Below are 21,005 nucleotides of genomic sequence, written 5' to 3'. Positions count from 1 at the left end.
CATCTCAGTTGGCGCCACGCCCCCCGCACCCAGTGTTTTTTTTTAGAGCGTCGGAGGCTCGTAGCATCACGCCTGCGCCCGCACATGACATCACGGTCATGCCCCCTCAAAGCAAGTCTATAGGAGGGGGCGTGACAGCCACAACGTCACGAGCGGGGCATGACCGTGACATCACGAGGCTTCGCCAGTTATCCTGCATGGAGCAAAGTTTGCTCCATGCACCAGATGTCTGGGGCACCGCAGCCGAGATTGCGGGATCCCCAGCGGCGGGACCTCTGCCATCAGACATCTTATCCCCTATCCTTTGGATAGGGGATAAGATGTCTAGAGGTGGAGTACTCCTTTAAGCGATTGTAAATTTTTTACCTATCCTAGGAGGTATTGTGGTAGCAGCACAGGAAGGGTCATGTAAAGCCAATAAAACAGTAGGGCACAGCATTCAGCTGTAAAACACAGTGGCACAACGTTTATCATTTGATGAGGACAACCCAGATTGCCACTGATCAAATCTTCTCACTTGTCACTTTGACACATGAAGAGTTTTGTAAAATGACAGTTACACTTAAAGGGGTATTCCAGGATTTTTTTTTCTTACCTCTTGACCACCATGATACTAAGCTATAATACTGTGAAATATGCTTCTATCACCTTCAGTTTTATACACAGGACCCACACCCAGAAGTCCTGTAGTGCAAGTCTTTTTATTTTACCGTTGCTTCTGACTTTTCCCAGTATACGAACAGATATGTTTCCACTGTATTTTCTAAGGTTTCCCTACCTTTTGCTTTTTTTTTTACAACTGCTCTGATCTGTGGGGTTTTCCAGAGCTCAAATCCACCACATTTTCTGTGGAAACCTAAGTAAATATGTTTGTATTTTTCGAAAATGTCAGGGACACACTCCCTTTTGAAACCACACCCCTTTTTCCAGCGGTCAGGCTCCCTTTCGTGTTTTTACAGTAAAATAGAGAGTTGTTTTTTTTTGCCGCAATGCGCCACATCCTGGCGCACATCCCCGACAAAACAGGTTGGGTTTAAAATAGTAAATCAGGTTTTTGTACCTTATTATGTATATTTACATATTTGCATACATTTTGAAGATTTGACATTGGATGGACCGTATTACTCTCCCTGTTCCTTTTTTTTGTATTCCTTGTTGGAAATAATAAAACCAAAATAAAGTTTAAAAAAAAAATTAAATTAAATAGTAAATCAGGGCCAATATATGTCATAAGTCACATGGTCTTCAGGGGCACGGCTATGCTGCAGTGGGTGGGTGGATAGCATAACTTGAGTAAATGCTTTTCCCCCTGCTAACACCCACCTACTGCAGCATAGCCATGCCCCCTAGAGACCATGTGACTTATGACATATTGGCGGAGATTTATCAAAGGCTGTGTGGAGGAAAAGTTGACCTGTTGCCCATAGCAACCAATTGTATTGCTTCTTTTATTTTTGCTATCTGATCGGTTGCTATGGGCAACTTGTCAACTTTTCCTTTGCACTGGTTTTGATAAATCTCCCCCATTGTCTCTAGCTGCATGGCATGCTGGGAAAGGTCAGAGACAACAGTAATGTAAAAAGACAGTGGGAGAACAGTTGAGTATCTTAAGACGTGGACCTCAATCTGTGGCCCTCAATCTGTGGCCCTCAGTTGTTGCAAAACTTCAACTCCCAGCATGCACGGCTGTCTGTGCATGCTGGGAGTTGAAGTATTGCAACATTTGGAGGGCCACGGATTGAGACCACTGTCTTAAAGTAAGGTAATACACTGTTTGAGTAACTATCGTTGTCACAAGAGTCTCTCCCTGTGGCATGATGCTCCGGTTTTGGACAGGGTAAAAATTATGACGCGTTTCCTTTAAATGGGCACTGTCAATAAAATTATTTCTTTTTGCATATGATACAGCAGGTAAAATAAATAAGATTTGTAATTTACTCCTTGTAAAATAAAAATAAAAAAAATTTTTATGTCACTTTCATGGCCTTTTAAATTTGGCCACTAGAGGTCTCCCTTCTGGTCCAGACTCCATTCTGTCTGCTCAAAAGCACAGACTTTGGCCTCCTGCTGGACTGGCAGGAGACCAAACTCAGGAAGTGCGGTCTCCTTGTTTCATACACAGGCGAGCGAGGTGCTATTCACTGCCTATGGCCAAGACTGCACTTCCTAAATTTGGTCTCCTGCCAGTCCAGCAGGAGAAGAAAGTCTATGCTTTTGAGCAGACAGAATGTGGTCTGGACCCATTATTGCCCGTTACGCCCTGTCAAAATGACGGCCATCAAACTCTCTTTTTTTGGGGGGGGGGGGGGGGGGGGGGTTGACAGCCCCTCTTTTGACAGGGTGCAAAGGGCAATAATGGATCCCGATGGATTCTATTGTAGTCAATGTTGACTGTCGGGCGCCACTATTTTCAGAGAGAATATCGGGAGAAAGAGACAATGCAAGCACTATTCTTTCTCCTGCTATTCTCCCTGGCGGTCCTGATGGCAATCACGCTACTGGATCATAATGGTTGTGTGAAAGGGGGCCTTAGTCTGTGTCTAGATCTCTTTAGTGACCATGTAAGAATCTGAACTCTGGGTTAATTTTGGAATTCAGCGATACCAGTCTTAACAGAATCACTGAACAGCAGCTCATGTCAGGGCTGCAGCGGACACCGGTGCACCGTTTATGGCCCTAAAATGACTACCAGAAAAAGGCATTTCTTCCATTACATTTAGGGGATAAATAAAACGGTGCAACAAAAATTGCCCCAGAAAGCTGTCTTACATAGCTTGCACCAAATTTTTTACGTGTTTTCCACATTGCTATTTGTCTTGACTGATAAGGGAAGTGGCTTCTTTGGCGTAACAGTCAGTCAACTAATTAATAAATGGTGTAAACATAGCCTAGACAGTCTAAAGTGGGGACAGATTTTCAAATAGTCTGGACCACTGTTATAACTCTTTAATGCTGTCTAGTCTAGTAGTTTTTTTTATTTTTATCTCCCCCAGTGTCTCACTTGGGTACACACAGTAAGTATGTGAATTACATGTTACGGTTCATTGGCTACAGGAGAAATAAGACCTTGTCGGGGGCTTCCAGAAACTGAACCTCTTTGGGTAACTTATCAAGACATTTTGTTTCTGTCTGCTAAAGAATGCTAAAAGGGTACTCCAGTATTTGAAAATGTTTTCCCTTATGCATGGGGGGGGGGGGGGGGGGGGGGGCGGCGACCGACTGCTGGGAACCCCTACAATCACTAAAATGTATACAAGAGCAGAGTCAACACGCCCTTCCATGTATTCTCTACGAGAGCGCTGGAGATCAATTAGTACAGCGCTCATGTATCTCCAGCGCTTCCATTAAGAATGCATGTAGGGGGAGTGTCGACTACCCTTGTAGAAATCTCTGGGTCCCATTGGTCGGACCTCCACAACCAGACACTTATCCCCTATGCACAGTAGTTATTTGAAAAGCTGGAGTACCGCTTTAAGTAAAGCAAGTTACAATTAAATCATGTTTTTATTTTTTATTTTTTATGCAGATATGTAACTTTAGGAAGCACAGATGTTGCTTTAATACCTTGCTGGGACTGATCTTTTTATTCTGTGGCAAAATATGCTTCATATGTGTTTCTGTCCATTAGTTACCTTTGTTTTCTAATATTCAGGAGTCATCTTGAAGCCGCAGGCCATAAGTGTGAGCTCCAAGACGCGGCTGGATTGCAGAGCCCATTGATGGTAGCAAAACTGATTTCCCAAAGGAAATTTGATGCTGGACTGGCTATCCATGTGTACAAAGCGGGAAGATTTCTTCTTGGTAACAATTTTTAAGTGTATTTGAAGACCTTTTAATATGCTTACAACACTGAAAAATAGAAAATGCCGCCCTATCCCCTCCCCTCCCCAAAAAAAAAAAAAAAAACATTCAAACTGTTGCTCCTTTTAACATCCTTTTTTTTTACTTTACTATTTTGTCTTAGTTATATAGAAATATATGATAAAATCTTCTATGATTTTCCAGGGGATCAGCTGTTCTCCCTTCCTCTGGCTGCAGCAGGATACCTCTCTCCATTCTGACCTGTCTGCTGTGGGACCCAACATTATTTAAGCCCCACTTAAAAATTAATAGTGATGCTCTCCTAAGATTTCAACATAACTGTAGTTCACAATATCACACCGATTTCAACACAAAATCTGCATTAGAATCTGCATAATAAAACTCATTTGGGGAGATTTTTCAAAACCTGTCCAGAGGAAAAATTGCTGAGTTGCCCATAGCAACCAATCAGATTGCTTCTTTCATTTTTCAGAGGCCTTTTCAAAAATGAAACAAGCGATCTGATTGGTTGCTATGGGCAACTCAGCAATTTTTACTCTGGACAGGTTTTGATAAATCTCCCCAATTGTGAACAAGACCTTTTTGTAGTGAACAAACATCATGACGTTGACTTGACAGAATATTGCAATAATATGACATATGGCAACAATAACAAGAGCTAGGCGAATACGTGTTTTTGAGGAATATGTGTGTGTATGTGAGGCAGGTCACCCTTCTGTGCCCACCTTTCTATTGAAGTGGATATGGAGGATCTCTTGCCAGCAACATTTCTTTCTTAGGCTAGGTTCACATGGCCGTACTCTCCCGTCCCGCTATTCTCCCGTCATTGCTGCTAAACGGACCATACTTACAAACGGATGCCATTAAGCGGGATTCTGTTGCATCAGTTTTTAATCCGTTTGTATCCTTTATTGTCCATTTTTGTTTTTGTCCAGCTACTTCATGGTTTCTCACACCTCTTCTAAGCATGCTCAGAAGTAATAACAGATTAAAAACAGATTAAAAAAAACTGATGCAAATGATTGACTTTACAGGCTCATCCATTTGCCATAGACTTCAATGTAAAATTTCATATATCTGTTACTAATCCGTTATTGTTGACAGAGAAAAAATACTGCATGCAACATCTTTTCTCTGATTACACCTCGTTCACATTGCCGAAAAAAGCTGATTGGACCCTTAACGGGTGGGATGCTAACGGTCATGTGAACCTAGCCTAATAATAATGGAATAGGAACCAAACGGGGGACAAAGGACTGTAAAAGAATGCCAGTGACATCAATAATCTATTTACAGACGTTTGCAAAAGGCTTGAACGGATTGGAGAACGGGCATGAATTAACGGGGACTGACATTAATGTGAATGAGCCCTTAGTTAAGTTTTATTAGTGTACTTACGTTTGACTTAATTCTGACCCTTTTTGTTGGCTTTTTTCTACTTTCAGGTAGCAGAATACCATTTGGGGTAATCTTTGGTGGGACAGACATAAATGAAGATGTAAGAAATGAAGAAAAATTCCAGCTCATGGGGCATGTGCTTAACAATGCCAGGTATAGTACCAGGGTTTCAGCTTACACAGTCATGATCAAGGTTTTCCAGAATCGATTACGCTTTAGAGGTTTTTGACATCAGGATGCAGGTTGTAATGGGTTAATTCCCCATGACACATGAAATGTCTGAGCGTGTCAGAGCTTCCTCTTATTCAGTGAACCACATATTCTTGCATATGATAAAAAAAAAAATTAATCATTTCCTCTTATTTTGTTATTTCAGGACTTGGTGTTCATTCATTCTTTTTTCAAATGAAAAATCATTATCCCAAGTGCTTTATTGGCACAAAAGTGTCACAACTAAGACCTAGGAGGGGGAGCTAGTAAAATATCATTACTGTGCGTCATTTATTATCCTATACTAAGTGTTGTAGTGTCTGATTAAATTGTACTAGTTTATAGGTGGACATATTGCTGAATTGTTTGAAACAAACAGCACAGTTTTATTGGTTTATCTCCTTTAAAGGGGTATTCTGGCCTTATACATCTTATCCCCTATCCAAAGGATAGGGGATAAGATGTGTGATTGCAGGGGTCCCGCTACTGGGACACCCGCGATCTCGGTGCAGCTCCTGGCATTCAATGCTGGGCACTGCCTCCTAGACGTGATGTCACGGCCACGTCCCCTCCATTCATGTCAATGGGAGGCGGCATGATGGCACAGAATGCTGGGGGCTGCACCAAGACCACGGGAGTCCCAACGGCACTTTGTGAGACAACAGATCAGCTGTTCACTCTAGTGTATAGGAGCAAGCACACATGCCCATCCCTGTTCTGACAAAACTGACATCACTCACAGGCAGAAGCAATTGATGGCAAAGCCTGTTTTACCAAGTGGCCAATTTTACCAAAACACCAGCCTTGCACGATGCGTCTCTCCATAAAATAGTTTAGAAAGAGACACGTCACTCATGCTCAGCGGGGATAGGGGATAAGATGTATGATTGCAAGGGTCCCATCCGTCACACCTCCTCCCATAGACATGAATGGAGGGGGCGTGGTGTGACATCACTAGGGGGCATGGCCGTGACGTCACAGCCCTGTCTCTGAGGCATTGCCCGGCACAGAAAGCTGGAGGCTGCACCGAGATCGTGGGGGTCCCCAGCGACGGGACCCCTGCGATCATACATCTTATCCCCTATCCGAGGGATAGGGGATAAGATGTATAAAGCCGGGACACCCCTTTATGAAAGCAGCAAATTGTAGTGTTTTTCAGCTCTCCTAAGAGCAATAGTTATTTTATATTTTCATTGGCTGAGCTGTATAAGGGTTTGTAATCTGCAGGACCAGTTAGACTTTTTAATGACACTTTTCATTCTACAGTAAAATGTAGTGTAAAATGAAAAAACAAACAAAAACTGTTAATTTACATTAAAAATAATCTGTTCACTTTATTCTGGGGGTCAGAACAATTACAGCAATACCCAATGTACATAATTTTTGGTATCTTTAAGTACTCTTTCTTTAGAGTGAGATGGAAGGGAACTCGCCACACTTTCTATCACACTGTTAAAATCCACAGTACAGATTGGCACCTGAATGAGCGCGCTGTGGATGGGAATGTGCGCGCTGTGGGTCGGAATGAGCGCGCTGTGGGTCGGAATGAGCGCGCTGTGGGTCGTAATGAGCGCGCTGTGGGTCGGAATGAGCGCGCTGTGGGTCGGAATGAGCGTGCTGTGGGTCGGAATGAGCACGCTGTGGGTCGGAATGAGCGCGCTGTGGTTCGGAATGAGCGCGCTGTGGGTCGGAATGAGCACGCTGTGGGTCGGAATGAGCACGCTGTGGGTGGGAATGAGCGTGCTGTGGGTGGGAATGAGCGCGCTGTGGGTCGGAATGAGCGCGCTGTGGGTCGGAATGAGCGCGCTGTGGGTCGGAATGAGCGCGCTGTGGGTCGGAATGAGCGCGCTGTGGGTCGGAATGAGCGCGCTGTGGGTCGGAATGAGCGCGCTGTGGGTCGGAATGAGCGCGCTGTGGGTCGGAATGAGCGCGCTGTGGGTCGGAATGAGCGCGCTGTGGGTCGAAATGAGCGCGCTGTGGGTCGGAATGAGCGCGCTGTGGGTCGGAATGAGCGCGCTGTGTGTCGGAATGAGCGCGCTGTGTGTCGGAATGAGCGCGCTGTGTGTCGGAATGAGCGCGCTGTGTGTCGGAATGAGCGCGCTGTGGGTCGGAATGAGCGCGCTGTGGGTCGGAATGAGCGCGCTGTGGGTCGGAATGAGCGCGCTGTGGGTCGGAATGAGCGCGCTGTGGGTCGGAATGAGCGCGCTGTGGATGGGAATGTGTGCGCTGTGGGTCGGAATGAGCGCGCTGTGGATGGGAATGTGCACGCTGTGGATGGGAATGAGCGCGCTGTGGATGGGAATGAGCGCGCTGTGGATGGGAATGAGCGCGCTGTGGATGGGAATGAGCGCGCTGTGGATGGGAATGAGCGCGCTGTGGATGGGAATGAGCGCGCTGTGGGTCGGAATGTGTGCGCTGTGGATGGGAATGTGTGCGCTGTGGGTCGGAATGAGCGCGCTGTGGATGATAATGAGCGCGCTGTGGGTCGGAATGAGCGCGCTGTGGATGGGAATGTGTGCGCTGTGGATGGGAATGAGCGCGCTGTGGATGGGAATGAGCGCGCTGTGGATGGGAATGAGCGCGCTGTGGATGGGAATGAGCGTGCTGTGGATGGTAATGAGCGCGCTCTGGGTCGGAATGAGCGCGCTGTGGATGGGAATGAGCGCGCTGTGGATGGGCGCTGTGGCTCTGACTGAGGGCACTGTTGCTCTGACTAGGGACGCTGTGGCTCTGACTGGGGGCGCTGTGGATCTGGACAAGCTTGGATTTTTAGATTTGTGTTCAAATTTCCACATGTAAATTTCATAACATGTGGATAAGACTGTAAAATCTCATCCACTTGCCTGCTACTGTAAATAGGTAAAATCTGCAGCTTTTCGACATTGTGTGAAGTTTGCCTCATAGTGAAATCATATGTTAGACGTATGTTGTACGTTTATTTTGGTAGACCAAGCAAGGGTTGATGTGTTATACGTGCATTATTAACGCTTATCCAATTTTCTAGAAAGGTGCTATATTTTGCAGAACCATCTGCTGTAACAAGCTGCTCTCATCTGGGGGAAGGATCAGTAAACAAGTCTACTTATCGCCCCCCTTGGCTTCCATTTGTGCTGTTATGTAACCTGGTTGAAACATTTTATCTACTTATTGATTGTGTAAAATGGAATCAAAAGAATGTAAAATATGGCTAGAGTCAGACAGTGTATGTGCCGTTCTTTTCTTCTGTCATCTGATGTTGGGTAAAGCCTATTATACGGTGCAGTGTTCAACATTATTTCAACTATTCTCACCCAAGGACTTTGGTTACATAACAGTATATAATATAATAATATACATGTATGGAAAGGTTTTTTAGATGTGTTGAACATAATTATCTGGTATTCATCGACCCATAGCAACCTATGCGATAAATACAATAACTGCCCGGTAAAGGTGTTAAAAAAGGAAATTGTGTTTATGTGCATTTCCACATAATACAAGTTAAAATCTGTATTAAATCCAAATAATGTCTTAAAAATACAATCACCACCACCCCCTCCCAAAAAAAAAAAAAAATTAATTAAATAAACAAGAACAACTTTAAAGGGGACTCAGCACTAAATAAGCACTGCAGCCCTTTCAGTCCCAGGACCCCATCAAACATATCACATTTTCCAATGTAAATAACAGTCTGTATATTAAGATGAACTTATAAAGAGGTAGTTCTTCTTGAAAGAACATGAAAGTGATACTGGAACCTGGCAGCAAGTTGTACAAGAGACTTGCATTTCACAGAATTATCTCACTTGAATGGGGAATTGAAAGTGATGTAGGGGACACCCCTCTCCATGTCTGAGATGTGTTAACCTTTCCTTGCTGGTCAATTCTGGACAGTTTGTGACGTGAGCATAGAATAAACCCTGGATTATAAAATAGAAAACACATGTTATACCCCCTACCCTTTTACTTTCTGAAAGCAGACATCAAGCTTATTATACTTAATGCAACTCAAAACTTTTTATTTTTTTAAGCTGAAAATATTTGGCAAAAAATGTACAATTCTGTGGCTAGACGTTCGACCCAGCAAAGCCATGGTTGCACTAGATCTGTGAAAATAATAAAAGTGCAGTGAATATTCATATATATGTCTACAGGCAGATATCTTAGGGCAACTGAAGAGACCAAGAATGTCAGACGTTCCGATACCAGGAAACTTTAGAACGGACAGATGTTCTTATTAGGTGCATGGAATGATTAGAAGCTCCTGTTCTCCCCATTTAGCAGAAGGAAAAAGACCACATATATGTGTTCTTTCATCCTGCTATAACTTACAGCTTCCTGCATCCTAGTAAATCTTGACATAATGTTTTTTTTACTTGAAACCAGTGCTTCTCCCCAAAAACTTCAACAAAAGCTTTGACCCTGCTATTAATTGAAAGTTAAGGTACTGGCCAAGATCCAAGCCCTAATTCTAGTTGCAGCAATATCTAGCCAGATTATCCCTAAAAATGTTTTCCAGTTCGTTTAATATATTAATGTTTATAATAAGTTTCAGGCAAAATCACGTCTCGATATCCAGAGTGGTGCAAGACCTGCAGCACGATGAAATGATGTCATTGCACTGTTTGCAGGAGAAGGTCCTGCACCACTGACAGAGCAGAGGATGCAGGGGGGTCAGTGCGGGAGCTGATGGAATTTTAGTAGGATTTTTATTATTTTCCTTTGGAGGGGACTTAATGGGAGAAACTTTTAAATGGGGGCATCTACCTAATAGGAGGATCACTGCCAACCTGACTATCTATCTTCTGAGACCTTCTACCTAGAAGGGGAGGATTACCTACCTACCAGGGGCTTCTATCTACTATGGACTTCTACCAAATAGAGCAGATTTCCTACCTACCTATCTTCTTGGAGCTTCTACCTAATAGGGGGGTTTCCCTACCTACCTATTTTCTGGGGACTCCTGCCTAATAGCAGAATTACTAGAAATCTAGTCAATGAAATATTAACAAGAACAAATTATCCAGTGTTTGTACCATGCATATTCATAATTGATGGTCATTCCACAACTGTCTCCCATACATACACGAGGTAAGGTCAAGTATTGAATAATCATATGAGGGGTTATATACATTTGTGCTGTTGTCCATATAGGCACCGACCAGGACCCCTATAACATAAGGCAACAGATGACCCACATCAAGGGGACAGTGTATAGATAAAGACCATGGTGCCTTAAAATGCTTATTGTATTATCAACTCAATGTTTCTCCAGAGTCTATGAGTATTTACAACTCTTGTACCTGTGCATGTGACATGAATAGTCTGGACAGGGTTCGTGAAATTACATTACTATGCAATTATTTTCCAGATTTGCAGTTGCATTTACGTGCAAAATGAAGGAAGTTGCAGCAAAACATTGGGTAAGAAAAATATTTTTCTTCTCTTTGAATGAACATTGTGTAACATTTAGTATACTCCTCCCAAAATTGACTGTGAAAACTGTGTTGTCAAAAAAAAAAAATCTGATTTATTTTTTTGCCCCATTTTTTTTAACCTAAGTAGCGGTAGTTTCTGCAAGATTGACATAAGAATGTGATAGATTATACTCAGAGTAATAGCTTGTGGACTTAAAGAGTACCTGTCATCAAACCATATTTTCTAAGCTAAGGCTGGGTTCACACTATGTTTTTGCCATACTGTTTTCAATCCGTTTTTCTAAAGAAAACCGTATGGCAAAAAAAACGGATGTAACAGTATGGAAAAAAGTAAACCGTATGCATTTTTAAACAGTATACTGTTTTTAAAAGTGCATACAGTTCCGTCAGTTTTTATAGAAAAAAAACCCATACGTTTTTAAAAATGTTGTCCATTTTTAATGGGAGGGGTCTTGGGTGGGGACTTTAGGATTCAAATGCGCATGTGCAAAGTTAAAACGTATACGTTTTTCCCGTATGGAACCGTATACATGTGCGTTTCCCATTGACGTCCATGTTAAAAAAAAAAAAAAAAAACGTATGCGGTTGCAGTACAGTTTTTAAACCGGAGACAAAATTGTGGTCAACCACGGTTTTACTCCGGTTTAAAAACCGTACACGTTTTTTTTAACATGGACGTCAATGGGAAACGCACATGTATACGGTTCCATACGGGAAAAACTTATACGTTTTAACTTTGCACATGCGCATTTGAATCCTAAAGTCCCCACCCAAGACCCCTCCCATTAAAAATGGACAACATTTTTAAAAACGTATGGTTTTTTTTTCTATAAAAACTGTCGGAACTGTATGCACTTTTAAAAACAGTATACTGTTTAAAAACGCATACGGTTTACTTTTTTCCATACTGTTACATCTGTTTTTTTGCCATACGGTTTTCTTTAGAAAAACGGATTGAAAACAATATGGCAAAAACGTAGTGTGAACCCAGCCTAACTCAGATTATATTTCCTAACTACTCCTAACACCCCTCCTGCCCTTAAAAACTATTTTCCCAGCTTTAAAAAGCTGTGTACCATACCTTTCCCCTTGCTCACATTGTGTGATCTCCCGGCAGGAGAAAGTGGGCGTTCCCCAGCAGGCGGGACGTCACTGAAGCCTGTGAGAACTGTGCCTCGTCATGCCCCGCACACTTCATGAGTTTGGTCTCCTGCCAGGCTGGGAGGATACCAAACTAACAGTTTGACTTGCGCAGGGAACATATTTTCAATCACATTAAAAACATATAAAGGTTGAGAATTTTAACAGCAAGTAAATAGCAAAGTGTCTTATAACTACATAAGGAACAATATATTAAAAGTTTAGTTTGGTGACAGGTACTCTTTAAGGCACAATTGTGTTTTGTTTAGCTTTTTTTCCTGATGTCACACACTTTTAATTTTTTTAAAAGCATTTTGTGTTTTTGTGCTTTTTGTTGTTTTGTTTTGTTTTAAAGCCAAAACCAGAAGTGGAACCAGCATGGCTGGCCGATAATAGCAGAGATGGACAATGTCCTAGTCCATCACTGTTTATTTAACAGACTTTTGTAGACAGAGCAATTATTGGCAGTATACAAGCATCCAAATGATTCCAGAATCATTCAGGTTCCATTCACTTTTATCATTGTCAGAAGCAAATCTCTACATGAGGAGAAAAGCAGATAACCCTGTTCCTTTTCACACAGTGCAATAATCACTCCATATAAGGGGTATACCGGGCAAAAACATCTTATCGCCCTATCCAAAGGATAAGGGATAAGATGTCTGATCGCGGATGGCCCGCTGCTCGTACCCCTGCTATCTTCCTGCAGCAGCCGCATTCTAGGCGGGGCTACGTCTCCAATTTCTGAAACCTCCGGACATGAATGGAGTGGGCGTGGCGTGACATCACGTCCCCAGTCCCGGAAACCCGGAGGGGATAAGATGTTTTTGCCCGGAATACCCCTTTTAAAGAGGCACTGTCATTATCAAAAACTTTTTATCTTTTGTAGTACTACTGATAAGATGATTTTTTAATATAAATTTATAATTTAAAAAAAAGTAGATTTTACTAAAAAAATTTAAAATTAAAATAACTGCCATTAGGGGTCATCTGTCTTTATGCAGACAGACTACTCTGTATTTTGCAGCATACTGAATACAAGCCGTAATGTGTGTTGGTATGCAGTATAGGAGATCACCATTGCACCACTACAGCCTTCAGCTTTTCCTAAACTACATCTCCCATGATGAGAGTTGTAGTTTTGTGACAGCTGGGGGTACAATCTTTGTAAAACTCTGTTTTAGAGCTGTGTATTCTTCAGCTGTGTGCCTCCAGCTCTTTCAAAACTACAGACAAAAAATGTGTTGGCCCGCTGGGAGTTGTAGTTTTGCAATGGCTAAAGGCAACACAGTGCTTTACAGGCACAGCAGCTCCAGCTGTTGCAAAACTACAACTCCCAGCATGCATGAACAGCCAAAGCTTTCTCTGAGTGACAAAGAAACTGATCAGATATTCAGGAGTCTGTGTAAGCTGAATGACGCACATAGTGACAGCTACAGTCATGGCCGTAAATGTTGGCACCCCTGAAATTTTTCAAGAAAATGAAGTACAGTGACCCCTCGACTTATGATGGCCTCGACATATGATCATTTCAACATATGATGGCCTCTCAGAGCCCATCGTATGTTGAAGGCAGCCTCGACATATGATGCTGCTGTGTGTTGGGGCCATCATACAATCAGCTATCTGAGAGCGCTGACAACTTTAGCAACTGACAGATAGTTGTTTAATGTGCCCCGTGTGCCCCGTTCTGCCTCCTGTTACTCACATGCTGTCCTGCTAACTCATACAGGCTTCCACTGTGAGCTCCGTGTAAGCCCCGCCCCCCAGTGCAGCCATAGCCAATAGCCTTGTGCATCTTGCTGCAGGCATCCAATGAGCTGCTGGCTGCCCTCCCCTTCCTTTCCTATAGAGCTGTAGTCGGCAGGATCGTAATGGAGGACATTCTGTCCCCCCTGAAGGTATTTAAAGAACTGTACAGTACTGTATGTGATGTCACACATCACATACAATACATATGCACACTATACACCCCATACATCAATGTTTCCATATCAGTGTGCCTCCAGCTGTTGCAAAACTATAACTCTCAGCATGCCCAGACAGTCAATGGCTGTACATGCATGCTGGGAGTTGTAGTTGTGCAACAGCTGGAGGCACCCTGGTTTGTTAAACACTCCCCATACACTCCACATACAATGGTCATCCCAGAACCAATTAGCAGTTTCCCATAGAGATATGTATTCAACATACAATGGTTCCGAGGCCCCAGAACCAATTACAATTTTTACATAGACATATGTACTCGACATATGATGGTTTCAACATATGATGGTTCTCCTGGAACCAATTAATATCATATGTTGAGGGACCACTGTATTTCTCACAGAAAAGGATTGCAGTAACACATCTTTTGCTATACACATGTTTATTCCCTTTGTGTGTATTGGAACTAAACCAAAAAAGGGATTAAAAAGCAAATTGGATATAATGTCAAACTCCATAAATGGGCTGGACAAAGTTATTGGCACCCTTTCAAAATTGTGGAAAAATAAGATTGTTTCAAGCATGTGATGGTCCTTTAAACTCACCTGGGGCAAGTAACAGGTGTGGGCAATATAAAAATCACTCCTGAAAGCAGATAAAAAGGAGAGAAGTTCACTTAGCCTTTGCATTGTGTGTCTGTGTGTGCTACACTAAGCATGGACAACAAAAAGAGGAGAAGAGAACTGTCTGAGGACTTGAGAAGCAAAATTGTAGAAAAATATAAACAATCTCAAGGTTACAAGTCCATCTCCAGAGATCTAGATTTGCCTTTGTCCACAGTGCGCAACATTATCAAGACATTTGCAACCCATGGCACTGTAGCTAATTTCCCTGGGCGTGGACGGAAGAGAAAAATTGATGAAAGGTGTCAATGCAGGATAGTCCGGATGGTGGATAAGCAGCCCCAAACAAGTTCCAAAGATATTCAAGCTGTCCTGCAGGCTCAAGGAGCATCGGTGTCAGCACGAACTATGCGTCGACATTTAAATGCAATTAAACGCTATGGCAGGAGACCCAGGAGGACCACTCTGCTGACACAGAGACATAAAAAAGCAAGACTACATTTTGCCAAAATAAACTTGATTAATCCAAAATCCTTCTGGGAAAACGTCTTGTGGACAGATGAGACCAAGATAGCGCTTTTTGGTAAAGCACATCATTTTATTGTTTACCGAAAACAGAATGAGGCCTACAAAGAAAAGAACACAGTACCTACAGTGAAATATGGTGGCGGTTCAATGATGTTTTGGAGTTGCTTTCCTGCCTCTCGAACTGGGTGCCTTGAATGTGTGCAAGGCATCATGAAATATGAGGATTACCCACGGATTTTGGGTTGCACTGTACAGCCCAGTGTCAGAAAGCTGAGTTTGCATCCGAGATCTTGGGTCTTCCAGCAGGACAATGACCCCAAGCATACATCAAAAAGCACCCAGAAATGGATGGCAACAAAGCGCTGGAGAGTTCTGAAGTGGCAGCAATGAGTCCAGATCTAAATCCCATTGAACACCTGTGGAGAGATCTTGAAATCGCCCTTCCAATAAGAGAGACCTGGAGCAGTTTACTAAGGAAGAGTGGTCCAACATTCCGGCTGAGAGGTGTAAGAAGCTTATTGATGGTTATTGGAAGCGACTGATTTCAGTTATTTTTCCAAAGGACGTGCAACCAAATAATTTTGTCCAGCCCATTTTTGGAGTTTATTGTGACTTTGTCCAATTTGATTTTTTTCCTCCCTTTTTTGGTTTAGTTCCAATACACACAAAGGGAATAAACTTGTATAGCAAAACATGTTACTGCAATCCTTTTCTGTGAGAAATACTTCATTTTGTAGAAAAATTTCAGGGGTGCCAACAATTATGGCCATGCCTGTATGTGGATTAGCATCCAGGGCATGCAGATACTTTACATGTCTTTTTTTATGTATCATATCTTCTGTATTTGGCTCACAAATCCCTTTTGTTCTGCTACTCACTCATTTTGACATCCACTGCTACGGAAGGGGTGTGTCCAAGGCAAGTACTGAGCCTGCCGTCACTCACGTGCATTCATTTCCCCCTCTGAGTCTGCTGTGCTGGGTCAGGAGTGAACACAGAAGAGAGCTAGTGCTGCTCTAACTTACTGGACCTTTTTCTAGATGGTAAGGGGACCCCTGGGGGTCTTCTTTATAAGCCATGATTTGTATGAAAAGGATACATCTTTTTAATGTAATTTTTCTATTTTATGTTTATTAGAAAAGTTTAAGATAAACTGACAGCTAGTTCACCCGCTCTAAAACCCAATATATTGGGTTATAGTGTGGGTGAACAGCTTTAAAATGAAGGGTCACTTATTTCTCTCTGTGGCTTCTGTTTAGAGTTCTGCCCTTTATTCTTTTATTCATATTGCGCTCCAGCACGCAATGAAGGCAGGGAGCCTCCCCCATCATGAATATGTAAATTAATGCAATGGGGGGTGAACACTCTGTATTCTGATCAGAGCACAGGTGCTGCTGCCTCACTACACCCAGAAAGCAGTAGCGCCAGCAGGCTTTTATGTACTAGTGACGTGAGAGCGAAGATTTTGACTATTTAAGGTGGAGGCAGGCTGAGGAGTAAATTATAGAGGAGGCAGGTGAGCTGGGCGAGCCGACTCCCTACCTCCATTGCGTCCTGGAGTGCAATATGAATAAAAGGACAGAACTCTGCACAGAAGCCACAGATAAGAGTAAGTGACCCCTCATTTAAACTAGCTGTTAATATTTTTCCAAAATGTACAACATATAAAAAGTGTTTTAATTTTGTACAATTATCGTTAGCATTATGCGTTATGCTTGGTCTTTCACTGATTAGCGTTATGCTTGGTCTCTCACTGTAGACAGCTGCTATACAGACAATGCAGGGAGCCCTGTCTTATATGAATAGAGTTATGTGGCAGGGAGAATTGTGCCTTTTTCTGCTGTTTATACACCAAATTTGAAATACATTTTAATTTTAAAATGGAATATCGTGCACAGTGCTGCATGTTAGTCATTCAGTCATATTCCCCACGCCTTGTTGAGCCACTTCTGGCTTTGGCTCAAAACTAAATAAAAAAACCAAAAAACTGCAGGTGACACCAACCTAAAATAGAGGAAATATTTTAGTATACGTAAAAAATTATATTAAAAAAATGTCAATGAATTGCTCCTGCTCCCTTCTTTGCAAGGTTGTCAGAACTTGAAGTAACAGCCTTATAACTCCATTGTGTGTGTTGTGCTCTAGAAATGTACAGGTCTTAGTATGTGTGATACCAGTCGATATGTAGAGCAGTGTTTCCCAGCTCCAGGTGTTGCAAAACTACAACTTCCAACCTGCCCGGACAGCCAAAGGCTGTGCGGATATGCTGGGAGTTGTAGTTTTGCAACTAAAAAGGTATATTGGCTCAGTCAGGATGTTAGCACTGATAAGCACAAAAGGTTAACCGAATGCTGGACCTCCAGAACATAGAGTAGAACTTCTGAGGTTAGTCGTATAAATTCAAAAAGTGAAAACCAAGCAAAAAAGTAAGACCTGGAGAAAACTCTGCAGGTGACATATGTGCAAAAATAACCCTTAAGCAATTACTCACCTTCTAACTTTCACACTCAGTTCTTTGTATACATCTCTACAGCAATGACATGTCGTTCTGACAAGTGACCACTGTAACCTCTCTGCAGTTGTCACACGTCTTCCACGTCATTGCCGCAGCAGTGTAAATAGAGTATGGTGCTGGACCACAGGACTGTCAGCACAGAAGCAACGGGGATGTAAAATGTGGGTAGTTGTTTGCTTGTTAATTGAAAACATGGACAAAAAAAACATGAATGCTAGTTAACCCTTTAAAGGGAACCTGTCCTATTGAAAATTCTGTCCATTCTGCAGGCAGCATGTTACAAGGCAAAAGGATCTGAGCAGATAGATATATAGTAGGGCTGCAACTAACAATTGTTCATAATCAATTAAATTATATTTTCTTCTTATCTAATTGTTTAAAAAAAACACAAAAAACAATAGTGGAGAAGATGATTTGTAAGTTAGATCAGTGAAGACATTAAAGGAGTAGTCCAGTATTGAAAAACTTATCCCCTATGCTAAGGATAGGGGATAAATTTCAGATTGCGGGGGGTCTGACCGCTGGGACCCCCCGAGATCTCCCGTACGGGGCCCCGGCTTGCTGGCCAGATAGTGTGTCTCGACCACCGCACGAAGCGGCGGCCAACAAGCCCCCTCAATACAGGCTATGGTAGAGCCGGAGATTGCTGAAGGCAGCGATCTGGCTCTCCTATAGAGTTGTATTGAAGGGGCGTGTCTGCCGCCGTTTTGTGCGGTGGTCGACACGCACCCTTCCCGCGGACTGTGGGGGCCCCTTACCGGAGATTGCGGCGGGTCCCAGCGGTCGGACCCCCTGGGATCTGAAACTTATCCCCTATCCTTAGGATAAGGGATACATTTTCAATTCTGGAGATCTCCTTTAATGAGAGATGTGTACCAAAGGGTGTGAAGGAGTTAATGAGGGATCTATGTACCGAAGGTAAGGAGTTAAAAACTGTGTATTAGCTTCGACGTCCCCTCCCATAGACATAATTAGAGGGGCATGACATGACGTCACAATCATGGAAGCCCCAGGCTTCCATGACGTAATGCTGCAGCGCCGGCCCGGAGATTGTGGGGGTTTCCAGTGGCCCAACCCCCCACGGTCAGACATGTTATCCCCTATCCTTTGGATATGGGATTACATGTCTAGGGGCGGAGTACCAGAGGTTTTCTCTGTTTAATGGAAAGGGATGTATTGTTTGTGGGGTAAGCTAGAGGCTTAATTTTGCAGAAGCTGAGAGAAGTAGCTTTGTTACTTCTTACCTGTGGCCAGAGACACGAGGAGATTTATCAAAACCTGTGCAGAGGAGTGGTGCAGTTACCCATAGCAACCAATCAGATTGCTTCTTTCATTTTTAAAGGGGTACTCTGGCCTTGATACATCTTCTAGCCAAAGGATAGGGGATAAGATGCCTGATCGCTGGGGTCCCGTCGCTGGGGACCCCCGCAATCTTTAATGCAGCACCACCTATCATCAGGCTCTGTAGCGAATATCGCTCCGGGTCTGATGAATCCTGATCACGGGGCCGGAGTATCGTGACGTCACGGCTCTGCCCCCGTGTGATGTCACACTCCGCCCCCTCAATGCAAGCCTATGGGAGGGGGTGTGGCAGCTTAGGGCCAGAGTACCCTTTTAAAGAGACCAGGGAAAAATGAAATAAGCAATCTAATTGGTTTCTATGGGAAACTGCACCACTCTTCGGCTGCACAGGTTTTGATAAATCTCCCCCACAGTCCCTGGTTGTTTAGAGGTATCCCGTATGCCCCTAGTAGCCTGTTTAGTAAAAAGGGGCCCCAGCACTCATGATCTTTCTACTTCCTGCCTCTCCTGTCTTCAACTATTGCGGAACCTGACAGCCAGCGACTTAAAGGGGTACTCCGGTGGAAAACTTTTTTTTAAATGAACTGGTGGCAGAAAGTTAAACAGATTTGGAAATTATTTCTATTAAAAAAATCTTAATTCTTTCAGTACTTTTTAGCAGCTGTATACTACAGAGGAAAATCTTTATTTTTTGAATTTCTTTTTTGTGTTGTCCACAGTGCTCTCTGCTGACACCTGATGCCCGTATCAGGAACTGACCTGGACAGGAGAAAATCCCCATAGCAAACCTATGCTGCTCTGGACAGTTCCTGACACGGACAGAGGTGTCAGCAGAGAGCACTGTGGACAAGACAAAAAAGAAATTCAAAAAGTAAAGATTTTCCTCTGTAGCATACAGCTGCTAAAAAGTACTGAAAGGATTAAGATTTTTTAATAGAAGTCATTTACAAATCTGATTAACTTTCTGGCACCAGTTCATTTAAAAAAAAAAGTTTTCCACCGGAGTACAGCTGCAGAGAGGAGCTGCAGAAGATCATGTGTACTGGGCCCCTCTGCTTGGAACTGCAGTTACATATATACATAGTGATAATCTATAGGTATATGTGAGCTTTGGAACTTGGAACTCACTAATCCACAAACCAACTAATCAATTATGAAAATAGTTGACAACTACTTTCAAAGTCGATAAGTCTATTAGTTGTTTCAGCCCTAATATATAGTTTTGTGGGTAAAGTTCTGACATAACTACTTAGCTCAGAATAAGCAGAGATTTACATAAATAAGTTAAGTAGGCGGGCCCTGCGTAGTGCCTGACAGCCATTTGTGTTTGTGCATGTAGAGAGCTGTCAATCACTGGGTAGGTCCGCCCACATGACTACTTGGCCCAGGATGAGCAGAGATTCACATGAATAAATGACAAGTTATAATGGGATTTTTTCCCTCCTGCTCTATAACATGATGTCTGCAGAGTGGACTGCATTTACCTGGTGACAGGTCCCCTTTAATGAATCAGAATAGATTGTAGACATTTTCTTAGGCCACATTCAGACTATGGAATTTCTGCACAGATGCCGCTTGCAGCAGAATCCCATTGATCTCAACTGGATTCTGCTGCAAAGTTTACACTACTGACGTTCCCTATTGTAACTTCTGATGAGGAATTGAATAACTCAGGAACACTGAACATGTTTTATGTTCCGGTTGAATCTGCTGGAGAAGTTCTGGCACTGTGCTCTAGTGAATGAGGCGACACATACTGTCCACAGCCAATTTCCACGGACAGTCAGTTCCAATTCTAAAAGAAGCTGCTGTAAGCAGAATTTCCATGAAGGCATTACATTGTGTGAACGGGGCAACAGCAGCAGACACCTTTCTGAATCTGTCCCCACATGTGCATATTGTACTACAAAAGTTGAGAAAAATACAGTGGGTGGGTCCATCATTTAAGGATGAACTTGTATTATCCATAATTCTACACAAACGTTATCTCCTAAGACTGTCAACAGCAATTACACAGTGGGGAAACATGGAGGTGAGTATTAAAGGGGTACTCCACTGCAAACATTTTATCCCCTATCAAAAGGATAGGGGATAAGATGATAGATCGCGGGGGTCCCACCACTG

General features: G+C 42.9%; 1 protein-coding gene across 3 annotated transcripts in view; it reads left to right on the top strand.

The window, feature by feature from the left end:
• The window catches only part of GLT1D1 (glycosyltransferase 1 domain containing 1), a 135,440-nt gene that overhangs the window by 26,495 nt on the left and 87,940 nt on the right, over positions 1-21,005 (top strand). For all 3 annotated transcript variants that reach the window (XM_056533636.1, XM_056533645.1, XM_056533625.1), the window contains exons 2-4: positions 3,653-3,801; positions 5,268-5,373; positions 10,781-10,832. In XM_056533636.1, coding sequence (XP_056389611.1) covers positions 3,653-3,801; positions 5,268-5,373; positions 10,781-10,832 — 307 coding nt within the window. The remainder of the gene's footprint in view (positions 1-3,652; positions 3,802-5,267; positions 5,374-10,780; positions 10,833-21,005) is intronic.

This window comes from Hyla sarda, chromosome 1 (genome assembly GCF_029499605.1).
Source record: "Hyla sarda isolate aHylSar1 chromosome 1, aHylSar1.hap1, whole genome shotgun sequence".
Taxonomy (NCBI): Eukaryota; Metazoa; Chordata; class Amphibia; order Anura; family Hylidae; genus Hyla; species Hyla sarda.
The sequence above is the reverse complement of the archived record's forward strand: the minus strand, read 5'-3'. Positions and strand labels throughout refer to the sequence as shown.